This window comes from Sciurus vulgaris, assembly GCF_902686455.1.
Source record: "Sciurus vulgaris genome assembly, chromosome: 14".
In the NCBI taxonomy this organism is placed as follows: Eukaryota; Metazoa; Chordata; class Mammalia; order Rodentia; family Sciuridae; genus Sciurus; species Sciurus vulgaris.
The window spans coordinates 73,921,809-73,942,825 of record NC_136475.1 but is presented as its reverse complement, the minus strand read 5'-3'; the positions used below and the strand labels follow the sequence as shown (position 1 = coordinate 73,942,825).

The following is a 21,017-nucleotide window of genomic DNA, read 5'->3' as shown; positions in this document are numbered from 1 at the left end:
TAACAGGTGTGTCTGAATTGAGGCCCAGAACTATGATCTGGCTATTTTTCTCCAACATAAGTCTTATAGAAATCCAAGTAGCAGCCCCTAAAGGGCAAGAAGCGTACCTAATTCAACAGTATCCTCAGAGCCGCGGATGTAGCTCAGTGGTAGCACACATACTTTGCACACACTTGGAATATGTGTGGCCCTGGGTTCGATCCCAGCACCATTAAATAAATAAAAACTTAAAAATATTATCCTTCTACCCACTAATGTTTTATTTATATTTAGTAAATATCCATTAAGTGATCACTAAATGAGTGTGTTCAGACTCAGGAGGCTGTGCTGAGTCTCTCTTGTGAAAGTTGTCTGTCCCATAAGAAGAAAAAGACTTCTGACCTTCCAAGGGACAAGATAAGATTGCAGCCCAGACCACTTGAACCTTAGGGAAACAGTTTCATTTCATGGCCTCTGTGTCTCCAGCTGTGATCCCAAGGGGTGGGGCTAGCTGATGTTGAAGGGCTACATCAGCTTAAGTCTAAGTTCTACAAAATCAGCAGAAAACATTCCTTCCACGAAAACTTCTTCGACAAGAACAAGATAGAGCACCTCGTTAGTTAGCTAAGACATCATTATAGTACTTTCACCAAAAGCACTCTGTGGAAACCTCCGTTGGCTTTATTTTTGCTGCCCTCCATTTTTAGAAGGAATGGGGAGAAATTCCACTAAGAATGAGCACAGATTCAGACTTCATTATTTTAATTCATATTTATATTCTAGCCCTAAACAAATAAAACTGGAGTTAAAAACAATGGCCCTACAATACTGACAATAACTCAGGGAAAATTTCAAATTATGTGGAGCTTGCTCTATATTTCACTTAAATTAAATGGATATATAATGCTAACTTGGAATGGCCAAATGGTTGGAGTCTTGTGGGGATTTCCCACCAAACAATATAGGTCACCTAATTGAGTCCAGTATTGTTTGTCTGAATAACATTTTGGAAAGTGCCCTCTTGTGGCAAAAATGTGGAATTGCCACATAGCAGTTTTGTCCTGATCTCCAGAGTACTAGAGAAGAGTTAGCTGTCATTTATAGGGCACTTAATACATTTCAGGGACTGTCCTGGGTTTTTCATGGAAATAAAATAAAGCATTTAATAAAGCAATTTTTAATTCATAAGAGAACTAGACGTCTTTTTATTTCTGGTGAGCTCAAGCTACCGTTTATAGTGAGTTCCATGGTTTGGATCTTGAGGAGCTCCAATAAGGCCATGTGTTAGAGGTTAGGTCCCCAGCTTGGCACCATTGGGAGGTGGTGACTCAAGGAGGTGGGACTTAGTGGGAGGTCTTTGGATCACTGGGGGGTATGCCCTCCAAAGGGACTATGGGAACCCAGTCTTTTCCCTTTTTTTTGGCTGGTTGGCCAGGGGGTGAATGGTGTTACATTACCACATGCCCCTGCCATAAACCTCACCCCAGACCCAAAGCAATGGCACCAGGCAATCATAGGCTAACACCTCTGAAACTATGAGCCAAAATAAACTTTTCTCCCCTTTTTCTAAAACATTTTCAATGCCGGGGATCAAACCTAAGGCCTTACACATGCTAGGTAAACACTCAACTATTGAGTTATACCCCAACCTAACCTTTTCTCTTTATGAGTTGATTTATCTGAGGTATTTGTTATAGTGACAGAAAGCTAACACACAGTTTTCCTCCTGTGTATACCTGAAAACATATTTTCCTGCTCCTCTATTGTACTTCCTTGGAAGTTTGAATTGAGATTGAGAAACCTTGTAAGTCATATTTAATTTCCTGCTCACAGTCCTAATTTCAGGTTAGCAAAAATGAAGAGAGAAGCCAAAAATGGAGGCAACACAAAAAACTGGGTTGGGGGATGGGGGGAAATACAACTTAATATAGTATAAAAATCTCCAGAAGTCCCAGGATCTTTTAATTCAAACAAATTTACTTAACATCTATGACTTGAAAGGCATTTAATGAACAAGGAAACACATATTTATATAATTTCAATTGGTATTTTTCAGTAACCTACTCTCTCCCCAGCTCTTTCAAGTCTCCATGTGTCTTACAGAGTGAGTTTCTCTATGTTAGCACCACACCTGATAAACCTGGGGGTCCGTTCTCGAACAGTTTGCTGAGTAGTGCCAATGCTTTCCCCAAAGCAGGATCAGGCGACAAATATTTGTGTAATTCAGATTCTGAGTGCTCATCCCTTTCCTTTGAGTCCAGCAGGATGATACCCTCACAAGACGCTGCAAACTCAAATGCTTACTTGCTACTCAGTCCCTAGTTCTCATGTGGGAACTCAGGCTGTGTGCCAAGATCCTTCAAGTTATTAAAGAAAACCCCAGCTAGGTGTGAAACAGTGAATATGATGAAACAAGTCTTCTGTCCAGATGTTTCTGTCTGCAGTTCTCATCTTCTGCCCTTGGGACCATTAAGGTTAAAGTTCAAGCCCGCCCCCCAGGGGGGGCACATCTTCTTGACAGGTGTTGAGCACTCTGATGAAGAAATTCCAGAAGAGGAAAGCAGCCCAGGGCTTCTGTCATATCGCCTATCCTTTAGATCTCACTCATTAATTCTCTTATTGGTTATTCTCGTTTGTTGCCAAGAGCATGAGAGTCCGTGATGTATATTGCAAAGCACTCCTTTACTCTCTCAGTAGCTATCTGGGGTCCTAGTCTTTTCTTTGTCATTAAAATATGAACTTCAGGCTGGGGATGTAGCTCGGTGGTAGAGCATGCATGAAGCCCTGGCTTTGATCCCCAGCACCATAAAGCAAAACCAAAACAACACAGCTGACTTCAAGAAAACTCACACCAGCTTTCTGGATTAAGCTGATACCTCTAATGAGAACTGTGGAATCTTCTGGAAGACCGAGGCACCCATCAATTAAGACACTGCACAAATTTGAACTGGGGTCAATGCATCGGTACATTTTTGGCAACGTGAGGAGGCAGATGTGAATCTGCCTTTTCACATCTTTCCTAATTAAGGAAGATGTGACAAGGTTTCCATTGAGGAATGGTTGTGCTCTTGAGCATATGTGGCTTTGGAATTTAATCCTCTACTATTCTGCAGAGGTTCAAAATGTCTGCCTTTCATAAGTTCCGAAGCACTGCCCTCACCCCAAACAATCTTGGCTACAGAGCTGTCCTTCATTGATACAGAGTAGGAAAAAGCCACATGTACTGGGATTAGCCAGTAGAAAAAACATACAGGAAGCTTTACACTTTTGAGGAGGCATAGCTAAGAAGAAAATGTCTCCACTTAGTAAAGGTCTTTTTGAAACTTCAATAGGAGATCAGGATAGATTCTGCATCATGCAGAATCCCCAGGCCAGTTGGCACAAGGATAACTACCACTTTATACATATGTACTTATATAACGTAACTTTGCAAATTACAGTTTCAGCATCTTGAGAGTTTTTACTGGTATTGGGGTAGCTTTGCTCCTTTTTTTATTTGGTTTCTTTAAATGATGAATGGAACAAGGGCTTTCCGAGACTTGGGATAGTCCTCAAACATCTTGAGGTAGAACCTAAAAGACAAGAAAGCCAGAGTCACAAATATAATGGAATAGCAGCCAATAGTCAAGGTCACTGTATCTGAAACCCTGGTTATTAGTTGACCTATAGTTATTGAGGGCCTGTGTCTTCCAGGTGGCCATTTGCATATCCTTTTCTCTTTGCTGTAGCCCATCTCTTATAAATTTTGACAGTTCTTATGTTGCGAGTCAAAAAGGAATTGCCAGAGGCAGTGGTGAGGGATGTGCAATATTAATAAACACATCTAATCCCACTGAATTTTACACTTAAAAACAGTTCAGATGGCAAACTTTATGATATTATTTTACCAGAAATTTTTTGAAAATGTAATAGAAAGAAGCACCATTTGGATTCAGCTGGGAAATACAGGGAAACAGAATTGCCCAAAGAGGATGGCCGAAGTTAACCCCAGAGAATTGGTGATGTTCCCAGGAAAGTATCCCTTCATGAACCCTGGGAATGCCGCAGTGCGGTGGGCTCAGTTTTGCCCCCCACCCCAAAGATGTACTGAAGTCCTAACTCCCAATATCTGGGAATATGACTTTATTTTGGAACTAGGATCATTGCAGATATAATAAGTTAAGATGAGGTCATTAGAGAAAACTGGGCCATTAATCCAGTAGGACAGGTGTCCTTAAAAGAAAGAGGAAAAGAGACATAAAACAGAGACACACAGGAGAGACTGGAAGATATGGAAAATGACAAACCCCAAAATAGTGTGGCCCAGGAAGAGGGAATGAGCAAGAAGGCAACACACTGACAACATTGATCCTTTCCCAATACATCCTTTCCCAGTGACAGCACAATCCTGGGCAGGAGATATCCATCAAGCCTAGAATGGCAGTCTCTGGGAGGAAGACAAAGAGTTGATCCTTCCCGGAATGAATCCTTTCCCAGTGACAGCACAATGTGACGGGAACGAGATTGCAACCATTTCTCCCCTGAATCTGTCCCCCGCCCCACACACACCATTTTACAATCTAGATTGTTAACTTCCTCGTCAATCATTGGCCTGATTAGCCCGTGAACTTCCACTACTTAAGAATAGCTCCCCTGCCATCATTCTCTCTCCCTCTCCCTCTCCCTCTTCCTTACCCTCTCCCCCTCCCTCCCTCCCCCCCCCCCCCGCCCCCATGGGCAGACACTCTGTTCATCTGCTTATTAAAATCTCTTGTGTGAGTTTCCATGTCCGGAGTGGTTTTCTGGGTGCTTTCCTTGGTGCTGTGACTGGATGGGCTCTTCTACTGGGACTTAGGTGAGTGGAATCCCATCTGACATCCCCAGACCCCTGGACACTAGTCTCACCTTCCATTTGCCCGGATGCTCGGTTCCATCTCCACCACCGGCCTTCAGATTGGTGAGTTTTCCCCTAGGTTGACTTAAACACTCCTCTGCTGACCTGAGATGCAACCGTTGATTGTCCAGTGCCCTCAAGGTGGTTGAGGAGTGGGGCTCCCCTAGACATGACTTTTACAGTTACAGCTCCCCTTGTTGACCTTATCTGATGGGTGTGTCCCCAATTTTTATGGTGGAAATTCCCTCTCTGGGTTGAGGCTCCTCTTCACTTTTCCTCTCGAAATTCCTGGCGCCAGGTCCTCAACCCCCTCAGCTTTTGCCCAGCACACACTGATGGGGGTCACGATTCCCCTCACTGTGCTCCATCCTTGTCTCCAGCCAACCAGTCTGTGACCTCAGGACATCTTGGACACTGACTCGGCTATTTATCAGTCTCCACCACGGACTCTGGGTCCTCCATTCTGGCAGATTCACCCCTGGGGTGTCTACTAGACAATCTTAAACCCCTTCAACTGACCCCCAGCCTAAAACCACCAAAACTTATTCACTTGTGCAATGATATTCAGTCACAATGTCCTTAAGATAATCCAAAAGGCCAGTTAATAGCACCTTGGATACAGCTTCTGTGAACGAGTGGGCAAATGTAAAGAGATTTCCCTACATTCAAGCTTTTTTCTTTCTTGTGCACTAAACCTGATCTTTGCTCTTCCTGCAAACCTAAACACCTCCTTTTGGCAATGAAACCTTCACTTCTCCCGCTTGCTTCTTCTCCCCCTCCTAATCCCTCCTCCCACTTCGACCTGGCTAACAAACCACCCTCATACAGGTCTCTTGTGGCAGAGGCCCCTCTGGCCCCTGCTCCTCCATCTCCTTTGCCCCGTTCTGTTTCTGCTTCTGCCACCCCCCACCAGCCTACCCAGTCCTCCCACCACGCAGTCCTGCACATGTGTTAGCAGCTTGCCCTGCTGGCTCTGCTGGACTGGACGTGGGTGTGGTAGAGAACATCTTCGACATTGGGCTAAGCAGGTTGGTTGCTTTCCTGGGCTACCAGTTGCTGCTGAAGGGCTTCTTCACTGACATCTGCGTCTTTCAGTTCTACTTGGTCATTGCCTCCTGTCAGCACTCTCTGCTCAAGAGCATGCAGCCTGATGCAGCATCTCCCATGCACGGCCACAACTGGGTGATTGCGTACAGTCAGCCTGTCTACTTCTGCATTGTCTGCTCATCTGGCTGCTGGATGCCCTGGGCTCAGCATAGCCTTCCTGCCCATCTCCCTCCATGGCCTCACACTCTTCTCTGATTCTTCTGTGCCCAAGATGTGGCCACTGTGTTCACTTTATGCTTCCCTTTCATCTTCCTCCTGGGTCTCCTGCCCCAGGTCAACACCTGCCTCATGTACCTGCTGGAGCAGATAGATAGCGTGGGATGCCACTGACATTCCTCAACGTCAGTTGACATTCCTTAGGCAACAGGAGGCCTGAACCTGCCACAGCCAAGGCCTGTGGTTCTTCAGGGTGTGCAGATGTGCTGGGTGCCACTGGAGACCCAGGAGTTTGACCTACTGGACCAGGACTCCCTGCATGAGTCCCAGGAGCAGACACTGATGGAGGAGATGCCACCCATGCCCAGCACAGCTACAAGTAATCAGTTCTATGGCCATAAGCAGGAAGCAGTTACTGCAGATGGATCTCCACCCATACGCCCAGAAGGGATCTTCTCATGAAAACAAAAAAGGGGGAATGAAGGGAACAAGGCTGAAGCCATTTCTCCCTGATTCTACCCACCCTGCCACACATACCATTTTACAATCTGGATCGTAGACTTCCTCATCAGTCTTGGTCAGACTAGCCGTGAACTCCCACTACTTAAGAATAGCTCCCCTGCCATTCACTCTCTCTCTCACTTTCACTCTCTCTCTCATTCTCACTCTCTCTCTCCCTCTCACACACTCTCTCTCACCCTTCAGGGCAGACACTCTGTTCATCTGCTTAATAAAATCTCTTGTGTGAGTTCCCACATCCAGAGTGGTTTTCTGGGTGCTTTCACAATGGAACCCAGAAAGGAAAGAGATAAGCACTGAACACTGACCCCAGAACCTCCATTCTTCAATTTCTCACAAATCTGTTTCCTGAGTGCCCAAACGGACACCCTCTGTCAATAATTAAGTCACCTCTCAGTGTAACCTGTATAAGCACAGATTTCCCCCCCCCCCCTTTGACCAGTGGCTCAATTTCCATCAGGAAAGTGGATCCACCGGATGCATGATTTCAGCACTGAATAAAGACTGCTGATCCATGAAGTTTGCACCCAGCTCAGTCATTCTGTGCTAACAGACAGCTGCAAGGAGATGGAGGGTAGAGTGAGGCAGGTACAGGTGCTGAGAGTTGGGACTTCAACTTGTCTTTAGGGGACAAAATCAAACTCATAATACAGGGACACCCAGGATGGCTGGCCACTGCCAGAAGTTGGGATGAGGCAGGGAAGAATTCTTCCCTTAAGCCATCAGAAAGCATGACTCTCCCTGCACTGAATGCACTGAATTTCAAACTTCTCATCTTTAAAATTGCAAGGAAAGGATTTCTGTTGTTTCAAGCTACCCAGAAACAGAGCAGGGCAAAGGAGATGGAGGAGCAGGGGCCAGAGGGGCCTCTGCCTCAGGAGACCTGTCTGGGGGTGGTTCGTTAGTTGGGTCGGAGTCGGAGGAGGGATTAGGAGGGGGAGAAGAAGCCAGGGGAAGTGCAGATTTCATTGCCAAAAGGGACAGGCCTTATAAAGAATCTTTCTCCTTAGGTTCCCGGGTAGTTGAAGCTGCTGACCACAAGTCATAATCAAGTCATAATCTGCTTTTTTTATATTTTAAAACTTGTGTACTAAGAGAACATGAATAGTTTCATTATACAAAGGAGAACTAATAGCATCACAATTACACAGATGTCCTTACATTAACTAGGTTTGATTTTCACAGTAAAATTCAGAATCCACAGATAATTACAGGCTTGTAGAGTTTAGCAGTACTAGCAAAAATCAAGAATAGCCTTAAATCCCTTAGGCTTTTAGGGCACAGTGTTAATGATCAGAACTAGACTTAGTCAAAGCAGACAGTGTGGCACTTTTATGCCAGATGTATAAAAGAGAACACTTATTGGATAAACCTATATGAATTTTTATTTTGTATACATTTATAGAACATTTAGATAAGGTTCAGATAAACATGCTTAGTTTCAGATATATACATCTCTAACATACTTCTCGAATCTTGCACTAATTGGCACTCATCAGTGTGAGGTTTTTAACAGTCAGAATAGGCAGAGTAGGCTATCTGGCAAAGTTGACTTGATACACATTTTAAACAACAGTCTAGAGAAGAATGAATCCTCACTGATGCCTCTCTCTTAAGGGGTTCTTTTCCCCCCCTGGGGCAAGTTATTTCCTCCTAAAACAAATCTTGGTTAAGATAACACTGATCACCTTTCCCAGGGTCCCTTTGGCCTAAAAGGCCTTACTCACTTCTGGTAGACCTCCAGCAGAGCAGGCTCTGTTTTCTCTTCCTGGGAAACACTTGCATATGAAGTTGTTGCTATCGGGGTGAGAATGTTACATGTACATCTAATCCACACATCAAATTTTATCCCAGGAGAAGGAAAAGACAGCCTGGCATATTTTAAAAACCGTGCCCTGACCTTTTCTTCCTTCCAGTTGCACTCAAGGGATCCCAGTTGTTTGACCAGTCTCCCTTATCTCCATCATCATGCCATCAACAAGTGAGTTCCCCACTGTCAATTGTACCCAGAGACTCTCTCTTTATATACATATACCTCTAGGGCACTCTGTCCAATGAATTGGCCATTCAGAGATTGTTAGGGACCTCTCTGCAGTAGTCAGTGTAATGTATAAAGCTGCTCTCCGCCCATCAGGCGCAGTCATTTTCCCCGCCTCCCAACCACTTGTCAATCTGTGAACATCCTAGCTGGCTATTGGTTCATCAGTCAACCTGCAAGTATCCTTCTCTGATATTGGTCCCCCATTAGCCCGGCAGAATTCAACTGTTTACCATAGCTTCCCCGCCATCTTTTCCCTTCCTTCTGTCTGTCCTCCTCACTTTTCTCTATCCTCCTGGCTTTCTACTCTCTCTAGTGCGCGCCCTTTCTTTTCCTTTCTCTTTTCCTCTCATTTTCTCTCTTACCCTGCAAGGAGACACTGTTTGCTTAATAAATTCCCTTATGTGATTTCCTGTGTCTGGCGTGGTTCCATGGAAATTCCCTTACAGTCAGCAGGGCCAAGACACAGGTGCTTGCATACATGGAGGTTTGGGAGGCCCTTTTATTTTAGTTCTGTGGGTAATAGGCAGGGCTGTACTCAGAAGTGTCCCCTGGCCAAATGGGGCATCCTGTCAGATCTTAAAAGGGGATACTGTTTTGCCTCCAGGTTATAATTTAATAGTACTGGTACCCTTTGCCCTGTTCTTTGTGACTGGCAGTTTTTGCCCCACCCCACCCCCATAAGATAGACTAGTTAAGGGTCAGAGAGTGAGTGTAATGGGCCCCAGATAAGGCTGTTTTCAAATGAAAAGGTCACTCTGTGAGGTTAAGCATTCCAGTCTACTCCTTTGTCTCTGAGTGGCAGGAAAATGGAAGTGAGGGTAGACTCAAAAGGAGGTTACAAAAAAAAAATGATGCTTAAGGACTAAAAGCACACAGCCAAATAGAAAGTCATGAGCCAAGTCAATAGCCTTGGTTCCTTCCCCACATCTGTACAGCATAGATTCCAACTTGGACTTTGATTGATGTCCTTATCCAGAAGCCTCAGCCCCCAGACTCAAGTGGAAAAGCTTTCCACCAGGTGCCCTTTCACATCACAGAGAGTTTAATCTTTTTTCTCATTCAAAACTAATTTTATTTCTTTTATTTTTGTCCTCTGCCACCTCCATGGACTTCATTCTTTGAACTCATGAGACAAGAACCCAGAAAGAAATCAGCGAGGCCTACAGCCCACATGGATTTCATTTGTCGGCAGAACTGGTCAACTGAGCCTGTTCTCAAACTCTGATTTTATTTCCATGGGCAAAGAGTGGCTGGAAGTCAGAATAGAGGCCAGGTCCTCTTCACATATTTCTCTGTAGACCAGGCAGCTTTCCTGGGATTTTTTTCCCCTTTATCCCAGGACTGGTGTCTCTGACCCACAGTAGGATGATGAGCAACTGCCCGGAGCCAGGCTGAGAAGCAGTACTCAGACGGTCAGCACTGGGTTGAAAGGATTAAAAAAATGTTTAAATCCTCTTTTGGTGTCCTGCACATTAGAGGCAGCACCTCTTTGCATCCAGCTTAGTTTTTGACTGTTTAGACTCCTTATAATGTAATTGTACATGGGCCTGTACATACAGAATCTTTCACTAATTTTACCTGACAGACCAATTCCCAACTGCAAGATTAATTCAGAAAACCATTCAAAGACCAGATTGCTAGAGTAAAACATCATCTTTTCCTTAGGTTCATATCTATAGGTGGCCCAGTCAGCCAAGATATTTCCCAAGAAATAATCTATAGTATCAATATAGTATTGCCCATGTCTTAAAGGTCCAGAAAGAGATACAAACAGGGAACAGAGACAGACAAACAGAGAGGATCCCCAAACCATGACTGACAGACAAGATCCTTTAAAACAGACAGACCAGATAGGGGGAAATTCCCCCCAAGTTCCCAATTCCTGACTAACCATGACATCTACACTCGTGGTGCCACGGATGTTCCCACAAAGAGGAACCAGCTATGTAGAATCCAGGGTCTCAGTGTGCACACTGGAGGAGCTTACCAAATGGCCAGGGTGTTGCAACTTGCCTGCAATTTCCTTTTTCTCAAAGTAGACCAAGATGGAGCAATCCATACAGTTCAGGGAAGGAAGGCGGAAGTTCCCCGGAGCAAAAAAGGGCTTCAGCAGCTGCTGGGATGACCCCTCAGTCCCTCCCTTTACTCACAGGAATAGCTCCTCAGGTTCAACCTGAGGCACATTTGTCTGTCTCCTAACTTTCCAGCAGGCAGCTCTCAGAAGAGTTCATCTTACATCTCAGCATGGAAGTGCAGGGTGGAGTCGCAGGCCTGCCCAAGAGAGCAGGAGTGGAGGCTGCTTGGGACCCAAGAAACAGACACTAACAGAAAACCAATTTTGTTACCAAAAACTTGGTCCTTTTCCCTGATGCCAACTCATGCCAATTTTATAATGAGGACACGGTTTTGAGAAAAAGGAAAGAGAAGGTTTATTGCTTTGCTAGCAAAGGAGAAACAGAGTGACTCCAGTCCCAGAGGCTGTGGTTCTGCCCATCAGGGACAACAGAGGGCTTTTAAAGAAGCTCTTCAAAGGCTACATTCAGGTGTGCCCTGACAAGGGATCCCAGTTGTACCCTGAAGGTATGTTGAAATTCACTTGTTAATTTGTGAGATAGTCACTTCCTCAATCTTCTGGTGACATCTCCTTCCTGTGGGAGCAGATAACTCGAGGTAATCTTGTTCCCCACCCCCTGGTTAGGGAGGGGGAGAGGGAGAAGAGGAAAAGAAAAACATGTCCCTTTTAAAATAAGCAGCAAGGACTGTATTCAAAAGGTAAAGTGGACCACTGTTACAGCATCTCCCTGTCTCCAGGAATCACAGACTTTCTCTTTCCACAAAAGTTTTTTTAGGAAATGAATATAAAAGTCACACTCAGGGGGCTGGAGCTGTGGCTCAGTGGCAGAGTGCTTGCCTAGCATGCGCCAGGCCCTGGGTTCGATCCTCAGCACGGCACACAAATAAGTAAATAAAGTCAAAGATCCATTGATAACTAAAAAAATATTAAAAAAAAAAGTCACACTCAGATTTAAAGCCAGTTAACAACTTCATGTGCTACCCTTTTCCTTCCAGTGATACTTTTAGTTACCCCTTTTTGTCCCCACCCCACCCTGGTGGGGTTAATGAAGCTGTAGACCAGACCAGAGGGAAGGTTCTAGATGCCTGCAATACTTGCATGTACCAGCAGAGGGGGCAGTCTGACAATTGCACACCACACGTGATAGCTTACCCTACCTTACCATAACCTTGGCTATGGAAGGTGGAGAGCCGGTAAAGGAAGGAAAACAGTACCAGGACAAGCCCCAGCACTGGCAGATTCCAGAATAAATAATCTTTCTGCAGTTACAGGGCTCTGCAATTACCAAGCCTTGAACTAAAAATAGCTCCCTAAAACAGCACCCATATAGGCACCCAGCTAGTGCTTCTTCCCAGTGATTCTCTATCCTGGTTGTACCTCAGAATTTCCTGTGATGCTTTGGGGGATGTTAGATCTGGTCTCCCCCACAGAACACACTTCCAGAATCCTGGAGGAAGGGAACTGAATTGGCGCGTGGAAATGGAAGTGACTGCTTTTGTCTCCGAACTCATTATCTACAGCTTACTGCCCCAAGCACAGAACCTGGGTCAACAGTCACTTGAATAGGACATGCCCTTGCCAGGAAGGCTTCTTCAAAGGGTAGACACAATGGTTTCCCAGCTGTCACCTCAGGTGCCTCCATCTATATGGACTTGTTTTTGCTCTTAGAAAAGTGTGTACTGCTTCTGTCATCCAGCTAAATTGCGATGTCAGCAAAATCCTTAAAAGTCAGAGTTTAACAGCCCAGATTATTGTATCCAATTTCCCTTAAAAAGGATAAATAAGGTTTCTAAATCAGACTCCCTGTGCTAAAAGCCTGGCTGGAAAGAAAAGTTACCTGGGTGCTGCCATATTTATTGAAAAGCTTACCTGTGGTGATGAAAAGCTCGCTGCCCAAGGAAACAAAGTGAGAAAAAGGCAAAAGCAAGTCCTGGAGGGGACCAAGTGGCCAAGGCATAGCCAATCCATTCAATGATCTCACCGAGGTAATTGGCTCCAGAAACATATGTAAACAAACCACCTGTGTGCAGAAGAATCAGAAAGTCAATGCTCAGAACTGAATCCTTGTGACATCCTACCACTCCATGTACTGTTCCAGAACACATAAAGGTACTCGAATAAAGGTGGGGCTGGAGACTCCCTCCACAGTCATAGGAGCTTAGTGGAGTTCTCCTGGGGAGAAGGAAAAACAGCAACAGCAGCCTATTGTCTGTAGAACATTCTGGAATCCTGAGGATGGCCACCTCAGTCTGATGGGCTCCATCCAGAACTGTAACAACAGCTGGACCACAAGCATTGGGCAGGACAAGGAAAAGGTGCTTTATGTTTTGTTCCATCAAGGGACATTTCCAGACTACTTCTCACCTTCCCTCCCCTTCCTTGGGCACCCCACCACCAGTCAGTCAGTCAGGACACTGCATGGTCACAGTCACACAAGTGGCACGACATACTACGTTAAAATAATGAAAATCTGAATAGGTGCAAAAAGTGATGAGTTCTGCTGTGGCATTTGACCCTTACCCCATGCTGCCTCTCTGCCAAAGCACTATACTATGTTCAAATTTAAAGTAGGCAGCCTGTGTCCTGCTGGAAGCTGGTGAAGTCTGCTATTACTGATTTTAAATTTCATTTCCTACCCAACCAGTTATTTTGTCTTTCAGAACTGTATCTAGAAATCACCACAATTCTATTGATATTAAATATATCCTCAATCAAACCGTATCGGTCAAACTCAACTGGGAAAGTTTTGACTATAGTTTTCTATAGCTATATAAAAATGTTTTAATCATCTTCTATCTTAACCCAAAGTTTGGAAACTAACCTTGGTAATGTGGCATTTAAGAACTTTCTCTGTTCTTTGTTGTTATTAAGTAACAATTTTAAAATATCAAAATCCCTTAAAATTACTTTCCTTACGGATGTGTCAGTGGTTTCCTAATGACCGATCCCAGGTCCTGGGAGGAACCACTGCTGGGTTGCAAAGGACCTATGAATTGCCTGTGAGCACAATAAATGGCATATCTTAACCTACTGAATCATTTTTGCTTGAGGTAGACTGATAACAGTCAGGGTATTAACAATAATCAAATAATTTGAATGTATTACCAAATTCACAGCAGTTTTGTCATTATTTTCTTAATCAATGGATATCAATCTACACTAACATCAAGTCATAATTCAGGACATTGTTTTGCTATAAGTAAAGGACTGCATGTACACCAAGAAGGGTGGGAAACACTGACCCACCTAAATGTGTTAAAGGATTACTGAAACTGATTCATTCCTGCCTGCTTATCTGTTAATCTCACACCCTCATTTCTTGGGAATAATTAGAATTTCAAATATTCTGTACTTTCATCTCCAAAACTGTATACCCATGTGCAGCATAATAATGCTTCTGTCAACAACAGATTGCTTATACAATGGTGACCCTTTAGATTATAATTTCAGTGAGTCGTAGCCAGCATAATGTCTTAGCACAATGCACTACTTGTGTATTTGTGGTGACACTGGTGTAAACAAACCTACCATACCACCAGTCATATAAGAGTGTAGCACATTAAATTATGTATAAGACATAATACTTTGTAATGGTAATAAATCACTGCTATAGGTCATAAATTTACTGTGCTGTATTATTTTTCTTATTTTAGAATACAAAAATAAGTTAACTGTAAAACATTCTTAAGTATTCAAAAAAAATTTTATCATAGGAGAGTAAAGCTAAATGTGTGTCTTTACATGTAAGACTTTCCAGTGGGACAAGATATGAAGGTGGAAGGCATGATTTTGATGGTTCTGAACCCATGCAGACCTAGGCTAACATGTGTGTTTGTGTCTTAGTTTTTAACAAAAAAATTGAAAGGTAATAATATGCATATGCACAGTTTAAAAAAAAAATCAAACTGGGCACAGGGGCACACACCTGTAATCCCAGCAACTCAGGAAGCTGAAGCAGGAAGATTATGAGTTCAAAGCCAGTCTCAGCAACAGCAAGGCACTAAGCAACTCAGTGAGACCCTGTCTCTAAATAAAATACAAAAGAAGGCTGGGGATGGGGCTCAGTGGTCAAGTGCCCTGAGTTCAAGCCCTGGTACCAAAAAAATTAATTAATCAATTAAAAGTGGGCTAGAGCCTAGGTGCTTAGTAGGCTATGCTATACAGGTTCATGTGAGTGCACTCTATGATGCTGACACAGCAATGAAATCTTCAGCTTTATTTGTTAACTTAGAAAGGATCACACTCTGGCTGCATAACAATCAAATCTACTGCAAATGGACTGCAATCTATTCCTACCCTGCCCTAGCCTGGCATCCTCTTCCACCTCCAGGGTATGGTTCTTGTAGCACTATTGAGCCTCTAGGTACATATGAGAAATACAGATGTGCTATGGAGGAGACATGCATGGAGGGGAAATCAGGAGCAAGCCAGACTTGTTTATACTTGTTCATTCACTACTCTCTTTCCACTTGTTACAGCTTAATCCCTGGGACAGGCTCCAAGAAAGAGTGGGAACCTGGTGGGCAGGGGAGGCATTACCTTGTGGAATCCTATAGGTTATTTCTCCAGGCTTCCTGAGGTGGCGCAATATGTAGTCACTGTGAATGTTGATTCCCATTCCCAAAATAAATAGGAAGACACCTCGGTAAATAAGAGAAAGAAAGTTGAAACATGTGTCCTGATTTTTTTTTTTGACATTTTTCAGATGTGCTATTTTTTTTTTCCTAAAAATGAAGGAATTAATCTAGGAATGGTACTAAGACAAGTTTGGAGGAAGGAAGGGCTGTGCTGTGCTCTAAACCAAAATGCTGACATGCACCATGACGCAAGGAGGAGACAGGTGGCAGAAAAGAGGAGAACAGGAGGTAGCAACATGGTGCCATCGTTAAGTAACTAAGCAAATAAATGAAAGAATAACAGTCAGCCCTGGACCCATTCAAATAAACTGGGTGGCTAACTCAACAACCATTCCACCTTAATTGCTTTTGCCCGTTATAGAGGCTGAAAAACTGAAAGGTGATCAAATCACCTAACGCTGTCAAAAAAGGAAAGGGGGAGTCTTCCAGGGACTTTTCTGATAAAGGGTACAGATGGGACCAATGCCTCTACTTCCTCCTTCATCCTGGCTTAAATGCCAGCTGCAGCCAGTGTTTTGCTACTATAAAATGAATGAAATGAAGACTACAGGCAAGCATTCTGAGAACAGCGGAGCATTAACATAGGAAGGGTCTGGGTTCTTAGTGGCATCAGTAAGCCACCCAAGGAATGCAGAAGACACCTTACTGGAAATTTCTTGTTGCATAGGATATGCGAACATACTGTTTATACTGCTCATAGCTTTATTCATTTAATTTAACCACATATCCTGACGGTGTCTCCACAAATACCATCCACTGGTACAGAAAAAGTTCTGGTCTTAGGTAAGAAGTTACAGGATCGGGCATGCTAGGTTCTTCATCCCAGTGGGTAGTACTACAGTCCAGAAACATTCACTGTCCAACATTGAGGCCCAGTCACATTTCTTAATAAAATTTGTTTGTGTTGATCAAAATACAGCAGGGAAAAAGCAAGAAAAGTTCAATTAAATCAATCAGATCTAATTTCACCTAATTTGGTGTGATGTGAAATCATGATTTTTCTATCTTGTCTTGTCACAATATCACTGGCCTGAAAAGCAAGGTTCCCTGAGGTGAAGGGCAAGAAGGAAAGAGAGGGAAGAATATGCACAGTAGTGGGGAAGAAAGGAACCTTGGAAGTGTCTGCATGCCCTTGAGTAAGTCACTTTGAAGACAAGCATTAGAGATGTTTTTATGCATTAGCAGGAACTGTACTATATAAGGAACACCCCTCAACCATCTGTATAAAATTCCACTAAATCAGCATCCCAGCAAGAAGGGCTTTCTCCTCCAGCAGCCTTCTGGAGTAAATTTGCCTTCCTTGCCTCAACATTTTCTCTCTCAACTCAACTTAACTGATCTGTCAAAGGGGAAGCAGCATGACTTGTTCCATAACAAATTTGGTGAGCCAGCCAGGAGGATTGCTGCTTGTGGCAAGCCAGCCCCATGATGGGGGAGGTCTCTGAACTAACTCTAGTTTCCCTTTTTGTTCTAGAAATTCTCCCTTTTTTTCATCAGCCATGGGGCAGGCTGCCCCAGCACCCTGTGTTGATGCAAGCAATTGACACTTGGATGAGCCAGTAGGCTCTTGGGCTGTGTAAGTCACTCTGGTGGCACCCTGGGGACTCCCTTTCTCTGCCATCTGCACACTTCTGCCATTTTCCTTTAGTAGCATTTGCGTGAGTGAAAAATCTCACCATTTTGGCATCTCAGCCATTGAAACCTTGGTAATGTCAGGCAGGTGACATAGTTGTTGGATCTTGTACCCAGTTCTGTGTCTGTGGTGCCTTCGAGCATGTGTACTTGTGTGTCTCTATGCATAGAGATGAGAAGCTCAATATCTGTCTAAACTGATGGTGTAAAAATTAGGCAGCAGGGGTTAAAAAGTACATTGGAAAAAGGACTGCCCCAAGATAAAGAAAAAAGAAGTTAAAAAAAAAAAAAAAAAAAACTTTTAAAACTCAACCTCTTATGTGACCTGAAAATTTTTAATTAATTGTGTATCTATAATGATAAAAATCTCCTAGGGAATTCTATTCAAATTGACTTATAGATAAATGAGTGAACAATTGTGTTAATTTAAATTTGTTTGTAAAATAAAAATTCAAATGTCTTCAGAATTGTTAGCATACATTTTTATCTGGGTTTCTGACCAATCAGGATTGTACTTTACTCTGTTAGATGTTTAGGATAAAAGCACTTTTAATATAGAAGAACACTTAATTTCAGAACAAAAAAGAGAGATTTTAGAACATGTAAAATAATACATTTAGTTTTTCTTATTTTGTTAGAGGTGTGTGTATATATGAGGGTAAGATATTCCATGTATCTTTTTATCTAGACATCACCCAGAGAATTGTAGAGTCAAAGATACATAGATTTAATTTATGCAATGTAACCAATAAGTGTTCTCTTTTATATAATATCCATTACATCTGAACAAATGTATAAAATGGTCATTGCTAAACTGTGAGCCAAAGTCATTTAAACAGCGAGAGTAGAAAGATAAGGAGAGAAAAGGTCATGATTTTCTGGGTTTGTTATGACTGAGCAAGCATTTTGTTATTGTGTATATGAGATGTACACCAGCCAGTCAATCTGTGGTCATTAGCATGGTCTCCTAAACTTGTAACAGATCTGAAGCAGTCCTTTCGTTTTTTAACTTCTGTAGACCTGTTTGAAAAGCAAAGCGATTCTCTGATAGTTATCCTACTGATACGTAGATTCTGGGTTTTCTTTAAAAGTAAAAGCCAAAGTGGTGTGTGTTGGGAGCTGTGCCATGCGGATGGCGCCAGAACGGCACCTGATCACATCGGCAGCGAGGAGGTTAATTGCCATAAGCACACTCAGGTGATTTATCGTCTACGCACACAATGCATGCACATGTGTTCTCGAGCACTCCTAATCATGCCTGCTCGGACGTCTAGCGTCTTGCCTAATCTTTGCATAAGAGGCGTGGCCCTACCTCCGCCTCCTGGAGGGAATATAAGCGGGCAGTAGGTAGAAGGAAAAAAGCAGCAGCAGCAGCAGCTACCAGAAAGAAGTGGCAAGCAGAAAGAAAAGGCAGTGAGAGCAGCTGCTAACGGAAAGAAGTGGCGAGAAGCCACTAGCAGAAAGGAAGAGACAGCAGCTAGCAGAAGAAGTGGCAAGCAGAAAGAGAAGCAGCGAGTAGGGGCAGCGGCGGAAGGCAGATGGTAGAGCAGAGAACTGAGAACACATCTTTAGGTGGTAGGTCACAGATCGCAGTATGCGGGTCGCATCACTAAGAAGCACCTCAGATAGACGCACACTTAGTTCACAGGATGCAGGACGCACCTTTAAGAAGAAGCAGCAGAACTAAGAAGATAAGATCTCTGAAAGTGTAGTCTCTCTTAAGCAAAGTCTCTCTTTCTCTCCGATAAGCAAAGTCTTTTTCTCTCTCTCCTCTCAAAGCAAGTAAGCCTCATTTCCTCTATCCTCTATAAACAAGCAAGCAAGCAAGGAAGCAGCCCAGAGATAAAGTAGCTCAGTTTCCAGTCCACCTCCGATAAATACCCACACAAAATGTTACTGCAGGCGGTGACAAATACCCATGGATTTGGTACCGCAAAGATCCAGCAACAGGTGTGTTATAAAGGACTCGCATGTGTCTGTGGTGCTAGTTATCACTGGCTGTCTTGTATGTTAAGTGTTTTTGTGTTAGTCAAGTGTACAAGACTGAAGCTTAGGAGAGCACTTTACCAAGTTGATACCCCCCAAATTAGACTCGTTTACAAGAGTCTTTTACAGGTTTATGTTTGTGTGCTTTTCATGGTAGCATTTCACTGCTACCTGGCTTTCATCTTTAAGTGAAGACGACTAAGCAGGCCCAAACTTTACATTCCAAGCAGTGCCGTAAGCTCCCTTGGAGCTTGGAGTATATACCTTGCTACTCAATCAGCCCTTGGTGGCTTATTTTAAAACTGTGATGCTTTTATTCTTTTCCTCCTCCTTTCCTTCTCCCCCTCCCTAACAGCAGGAGAACCAAGATTAACATTTTTCCCATCCTGTGTTCTTTGTTGCCGAAAAGAATAAAGAAACTCCTGACCTGGGAACTGGAGCAATGGCTCCCTCCAGGGCACCAGCTGGACTCTAACTAGATACACTGATAATTATACCTGGAGCCTGGTCCTTGTAGTCCCTCCTAAGGTGCTTATTTCACCTCGTGAATGAGATGCAGTCTTTGGGACCTCTATTCCCGGCCGTCTCCTTTGCTAGCAAATCAATAAAACTTTTTTCCTTTTTATCATGAACTGTGCCCTCACTATTTGCCCTTACTATTTGGACTGGCATCAGGAACAAAGACTGAGCTTATCGTATCAGTTGGTGACCCAGAGAGCACCTGAACGTATTCCAGGCTCCAGACTTCTGGAAGATCCAGAACTCTGATTAGCCCCTTCCCTCTCCACTCTCTTCCATGCTGAGGGTGTGAAGTGGCTGGTAAGCTCTTTGAGAGTTGACCACTTAGGACTTCAGAGATGGGGTAAATTTGCCTCTGTTTGGACCATTTTGATGGCGATGCCATTCCATGAAAAAGGGAAGCGTTTGAGGGACAGTCCCAGCGACTGCTAAGGTTCCCTTTGCTTCAGGGAACTCCCCTTCTCTCTCTGAGTGGGTGTGGCTCACTCAACCATTTAGTCTATTGAGAAAAAGAAAATTGAATGCAGTAAAGTTGTAAAACCTTGGTCATCTGGTAAGTTCCCAGCACGCATGCTGAGACCCTGGGTTCCACATATTTAGTCTCCCCACAAAAGGGGCATCTGTGGTGCCTCTAGGGTAAGAATCATGGTTGAGTGGGATTTGGGAACCTAGGAGATTTGTTCCCATCTGCAAATCTGGTCTGTTTGTACTTTGGAGGTTCCCATCTGTCCCCCTTGATTTTGGAATTTCTTTCAGTTGTCTGTGTGCTTCCGTCCCATCATGTCTCCCTGCAACACTGCCTGGCCTCTGTATGTGTTGGACAGTGAGGGAAGGTGACTGCCAGATGGTGCTCTGGATCACCATACAACCTTGCAGTTGGAACTACTCTGCCAGAGGTCGGGAAGATGGAATGAGGGTCCCTACGTGCAAGAATTTATGCAGTTACATAAGAAGTCTGACCGGTGGCAGAATGTTATGGTTTGGACGTGAGGTGTCCCCCAAAAGCTCAGGTGTGAGACAATGCAAGAAGGTTCAAAGGAGAAATGATTGGGTTGTGAGATCCTTAATCCAATCAGTGAATTAATCCCCTGATAGAGCTTAACTGTGTGGTAACTGACGGCTGATAGGATGTGGCTGGAGAAGGTGGGGCTTTGGGGGTGTGGCTTTGGGTATGTATTTTGTATCTGGCGAGTGGAGTATTTCTCTCTCTCTCTGCTTCCTGATTGCCACGTGCGCTGCTTCCCTCTACCATACTCTTACGCCATGATGTTCAACCTCACCTGGAGCCCCAAGGAATGGTGTTGGACTTCTATGGACTGAGACCTCTAAAACCGGGAGCCCTCAAATAAACTTTTCCTCCCTAGAGTTGTTCTGGTTGGGTCCTTGAAGTCACAGCAGCAGGGGAAAAAAAATCTGACTAAAACACCATACAACATCTTGCAGTTGGAATTACTCTGCCAAAGATCAAGAAAATGGAATGGGAATCCATATGTG

The 21,017-nt window shown here is 43.8% G+C and overlaps 1 protein-coding gene across 4 annotated transcripts in view; it reads right to left on the bottom strand.

Moving 5' to 3' along the window:
• Positions 1-1,854: 1,854 nt before the first annotated feature.
• The window catches only part of SRD5A2 (steroid 5 alpha-reductase 2), a 66,168-nt gene continuing 47,005 nt past the window's right edge, over positions 1,855-21,017 (bottom strand). Inside the window, exons 3-7 of one of the 4 annotated variants that reach the window (XR_013759084.1) lie at positions 15,289-15,390; positions 12,619-12,769; positions 8,362-8,431; positions 6,291-6,570; positions 1,855-3,551 (exon numbers count right to left, since the gene is read on the bottom strand). Coding sequence is in view for 2 of the 4 variants with exons in the window: in XM_079110156.1 (XP_078966282.1) it covers positions 3,531-3,551; positions 8,362-8,431; positions 12,619-12,769; positions 15,289-15,390 (344 nt within the window). In the remaining 2 variants the exon portion in view is untranslated. The remainder of the gene's footprint in view (positions 3,552-6,290; positions 6,571-8,361; positions 8,432-12,618; positions 12,770-15,288; positions 15,391-21,017) is intronic. The other 3 variants (XR_013759085.1, XM_079110156.1, XM_079110157.1) reach the window with 3 other exon arrangements.